Source organism: Galeopterus variegatus, unplaced genomic scaffold (genome assembly GCF_000696425.1).
Source record: "Galeopterus variegatus unplaced genomic scaffold, G_variegatus-3.0.2 Scaffold5438, whole genome shotgun sequence".
Classification (NCBI taxonomy): domain Eukaryota; kingdom Metazoa; phylum Chordata; class Mammalia; order Dermoptera; family Cynocephalidae; genus Galeopterus; species Galeopterus variegatus.
The window spans coordinates 237,222-242,165 of record NW_007731549.1 but is presented as its reverse complement, the minus strand read 5'-3'; the positions used below and the strand labels follow the sequence as shown (position 1 = coordinate 242,165).

Genomic DNA, 4,944 nt, shown 5'->3' with positions numbered 1-4,944 from the left:
ATTAATTAAGTGGATCCCCCCCCCCCCAACAGAATGGCATATTTTTCTCTGGGTTTGTTTATAGTAATTTTTTTAAATAAACACTTCAAAATAGTGACTTTAAATTGTTTTTGATTAACAATTTAATGATTAGAATTTAGTTTGTGTTATTACACTATAGGAGGGAACTTCAAAAAGTTCATTGAAAGATTCATAGTATCTTTTAATTCTCTTTTTTCATGAATTTTTTGAAGTACTCTTGTATTCAATAAGCTGCTTTTTTACACTGCCTTCAATGTGGTAAATAGATGAGAACATGGATTAAACTAAGGACTGAAATGATAATTTTGGCATTTTAAACTGATGCCTTCATGGATCCTCAAAAGCCACTCTGGTAAATACCAAGACTGTCATTTTTCTGTGAGATAGAGTTATCTCATTAACTCAAAACCATATGTTATAGATTCCACACAGAGGATCAAAGAGAAGGTTAGTTGGATCAGACTCCCCTTCACATGGCGGAGCAGGGAGCCCAGAAGCTAGAAAAGAATCACTCAATGGGATTCTTCCCAAATCATCTAAAAAGTAAACAAAATACATCAAGGAAAAAATGGCAGTGTATGTTGTGTTACTTTTTCAATAAAATTTATTTATTTTAATGGAACATTGATATTGGCAACTTGAATATCTATGTTAATATGGAGCTAAATATTTCATGTTTCTTTAAATACATTTTCCATTAAAAATCATTATTATTTCTAGATATATGTTATTGTAGGAAAGAGGGCTTGAACACAGTACCGTGAGTTCCATTTTTTCACATGTATTCAGTGTGCCATTAACCAGTGAGCATGCTGTTTATTTTGTCATATTCTCATTCTCTCTAGCTTTCTCATTCATGGCTCATTCACTGTAGACAGATCCTGGTTTTTCCAAGTGGCCAGTTCCAGGCTCATAGAGTGAGAGGGGGGGTCCCTAAGAAGTGCCATTTTTATATACCATTTATATGAGCCCCAAGAAGCCTGCTCACTTGTTTTCTTTAAAATCTGTCAATTTTCCACCCTCAGGAGTTAGGATGTTGGGTGTTGGGGGAGGGTTGTAAGAGGCGTGAAAGGAGAAATTCTGATTCTGGACATACTCATGCCTGCGTTAGCCAGTTCTCTTACTCTAGTAAACCATCCATTTCTTCCTTCCTGGCCCATTAAGAGTTCAGTTGTTAGCTTCCTATTACCAAGTCATTGTGCCAAATTGCTGTACTTTCATTGGATCAACAAACATTTACTTTGCATTTTTTAGAAAGATAATTAATATTACAGGTAGGTATAATTGTAATTAATAATTGTTGTTAAATGGTTCTGCTATGGATTGGCCCAAGTACCTTAAATAAGAGATTTGATAGAAAATCAAGTTTAATTATCTTTGTTCAGTTTTTTTGTAAGCTCAGAAAAACACTGTTTTAGAACATTCTTTTCTATTTAGACATTGGATTTGAAATTATACTAGTTAGACATTGACTAACATCATTTTTCCGTTTCCTCTTTAGCTCTTATCTGGTCTTCGTTTCAGTGTGCACCAGCAATCAGAGATGGATACTTCTGTGAAATTTGATTTACAAATCCAAAGGTATGAAAATGTGTCTTAGCTTATAAAAACTATTGAGGAAATATTATTTATTATAAATATATTATGTAATATACTATAAATATTATGGAATAGCACAGATTTAAATTCTAGTACTTGATTATAACATTTTTAAAATCAATATTTACAGTATAAGAATAATTTTATCTTCAGTTTTTAGTTTGTGAAGCCAAACTAAAAATAGAGAAACAAGACTTGATCATCATTTTGAAATTAAATGCTAGTGAAAATAATTATTTTGATTTATAAATTTTTTATTTTTCGTTGGTTTTAATTTGTTTTTTTTTTTTACCTTCACTGGGTTTGCTTCTGTATGATTTTACTGATTATTATGGTCAATTTAGTCCTAAATATATATTTTTTTCTTTTTCAGCTCTAATCTTTTTGACAAAGTAAGCCCAGTTGTATCTTACAAAGTTGACCTTGCTGTTTTAGCTGCTGTTGAGATAAGAGGGTCAGTATGATTGCTAAGTTGAGTATCTCGTTCTCATGATGATTTGTAAAAGTAACTGCTAGGTATTAGCTTCTTTTGGACAGTAGACATTCCACATTTATTAGTCATTTTATTGGGTAGTAGCTTCTGTAGAATTAAAGTCCTATTTGTGTTCCAAAGCCCCAAATATTTATTTGGTGATCCTCTAAAAAGAAACAAGACATGACAACAACAGGCACAAAATAAGTTTATTGAGCTTTTACACAAGTTACCTTATCAATTCACCTGTTACATGTAGATTTAATAAGAGCAGTTTTTGTGCATGTATGTGTTCACTAGTTTTTTCTTTAAAAATTTTTTTTACTGGATCTAATTTTATTCGTTTGCAGACAGGGTACTTTTGAAAATGAACTGACTATATCATTTTGATATTCATGGTAGGTTTTCTTTGGTCATTGTTTAGAGTCTCAAGTCCTGATCATATCTTTCTTCCAATTCCAAATTGGGAGCACAAGGAGAACCCTGAGACTGAAGAAGATGTTGGGCCAGTTGTTCAGCACATCTATGAGGTTTGCAGCTGTTGGATTTAACTGAAACATAGCGGGAGAGCCAACAAAGGGAGGAACAGCTAAGTTACTTTTTAAAAACAATTCTGTGTAATTTTTATGTAAACTGCACAGCTTAAGTATGTACCACAGATTTTTTTGAAATTTGTTCCCTATTTATAAGTTTATGTTTTATTAGACAAATAGCTTTAAGTGTTTAAAGAAACCAGTTAATATAATTTTTTGTTTAAAACCAATTAGTTCTACTTGAATAAAAGCAATAGGTTAGTGGGTATTTTTTCATGGGCATTTTGTAGTTCTGATTAAAAATTTAAAAATGCCTGTAGCAGATAATCAAAATTTTATGGAGGAAGAAAATTTTCTTCATCATCATTCATCGATAACTTTTTAATATTTTCCACTCTTGTTTATATTTTCATTCTAACACATATAACTCTACTTTAGATACAAATGTCGAGTTTGCTCTCTTTTGCATAATAATGGTCACATTGTGATATTACAGTCTAACTTTGGAAACTCTGCTGTTATTCAAATCCTGTCGCTAATATGATCTAAAGTTGATGTAGGGGAAGAATTATAGAATAGATTTTTGCCCAATGTGTTTGCATTTTCTTTTCTTCATTAGCTGAGAAACAATGGTCCAAGTTCATTCAGCAAGGCGATGCTGAATCTTCAGTGGCCTTACAAATATAACAATGACACTTTGTTGTACATCCTTCACTATGATATTGATGGGCCAATGAACTGTACTTCAGATATGGAGATCAACCCTTTGAGAATTAAGGTAATGTGCTTAATAGCAGCTCTTCATTATGGTGATATTTTATTGCTTTTTTTCCTAAACCTGTAAAAAAAAAAATGCATGAAAGAAACAACTATTTTAGTACACAAACCTATTCTGCAAAAATATTTTAATTTGTAACTGGTACTGTAAGGGTTAGATTACCTGTGTAATGGGTAAGAAATAATTTTGTAAAGTCCTAGTGAACCATATATTTATGGAGTGTTTAGTGAGCCTCAGAAGATACTCTCATGTGACTCAATTTAAGAGTCACTTGGCTACTTTGCATCATGGTTTATCCAGTATAAAATATAGTGTTATGGCTGTTTTACTGTTGAAATTTCTCTTTGGGATAAGACATACTGTTTTTCTTATGACTCTCTTGACTTACATGACCTAGAAAAATGTCATTTTATGGAGTTATATGTACTTTTGAATACAGTCATCTCTATCCTAGCACATACATTTGCGTAAGAAGCGTTTTACACAATATGGTTTAAGGAAAGTTAAGAAAATGAAATACAAAACATGTTCATAGTTGACTGTCTTACAGATGGACTGTGGAATTTTAGGCTGTTTCTGTGTGTTTCATCAGTGTCCCCGCCAGCTATGCAAGGGGAGAAAGTAATGGATAGAGAATGCTAACTTTTTTGTGTGCATATTAAGGACTCTAATCTTTATTTTCTATTTTTATTGTTTACCATATATTAAATGGCGAATTTTCTGTTATACCAAATATTCACTCACTATTTTTTAATCATATATAAGAATTTATGTCAAAATGTCAATACAAAATGTTTTTCCATTTTTATGTACCATCATTTTTTAATGCAATTCTAGATCTCATCCTTGGAGACAACTGAAAAAAATGACACAGTTGTTGGGCAAGGTGACTGGAACCATCTCATCACTAAGCGGGATCTCACCCTCAGAGAAGGAGATGTTCACACTTTGGTAAGTGCCATTTCAAGTACAGGCACTATAAACATTTTAAAGTCTGTGATTACAGGACTGATGCCAAAGAATACTTTAGAAATAACAGCTGTGCTTGAAACAACTATATATATTTTTATACCATTCTGTCCTCTTTAATTTTTTCTAATCTAATTAATGCCAGATTTTGTTCAAAAGATCTATTTTTGTAGATGGCTAATAAAAATATATAATGTTCCCACTTATTTTTCTGACTGTGCTCTTTTAACTGACCTATTTCTTGGCCTCAGCCTAATCTTTGAAGCTTTAGTGCAATGCTACAGGAAGAACCCTGAAGGCCTCAATAAAAATATATTAAAAGAATAAAGGCTGGCCAGCTAGCTCAGTTGGTTAGAGCATAGTCTTATAACTCCAAGGTCATGGGTTCAGATACCTGTCAGCAGCCCTCCCCTACCCCCCAAAAAAATATATATAGGAAGAATAATAAGCATTATGATTAACTTTTCTTGAGTCAGCCTGTGTAAGGACTATAGTGTTTTAAAGAGGCTTATTGTCTTCTAAGTTTTTGAAAATTAACAGATCTGCAAATCATCACCTTGTAGAGAACCTGG

General features: G+C 32.3%; 1 protein-coding gene across 1 annotated transcript in view; it reads left to right on the top strand.

Annotated features, from left to right (window-relative positions):
• Positions 1-4,944, top strand: part of ITGAV (integrin, alpha V) — a gene marked incomplete at its 5' end in the record, with an annotated part of 27,782 nt that overhangs the window by 16,499 nt on the left and 6,339 nt on the right. The window contains 5 exons of the mRNA XM_008589430.1: positions 1,523-1,602; positions 1,994-2,074; positions 2,517-2,622; positions 3,245-3,403; positions 4,241-4,354. Of these exons, the coding sequence (XP_008587652.1) occupies positions 1,523-1,602; positions 1,994-2,074; positions 2,517-2,622; positions 3,245-3,403; positions 4,241-4,354 (540 nt within the window). The remainder of the gene's footprint in view (positions 1-1,522; positions 1,603-1,993; positions 2,075-2,516; positions 2,623-3,244; positions 3,404-4,240; positions 4,355-4,944) is intronic.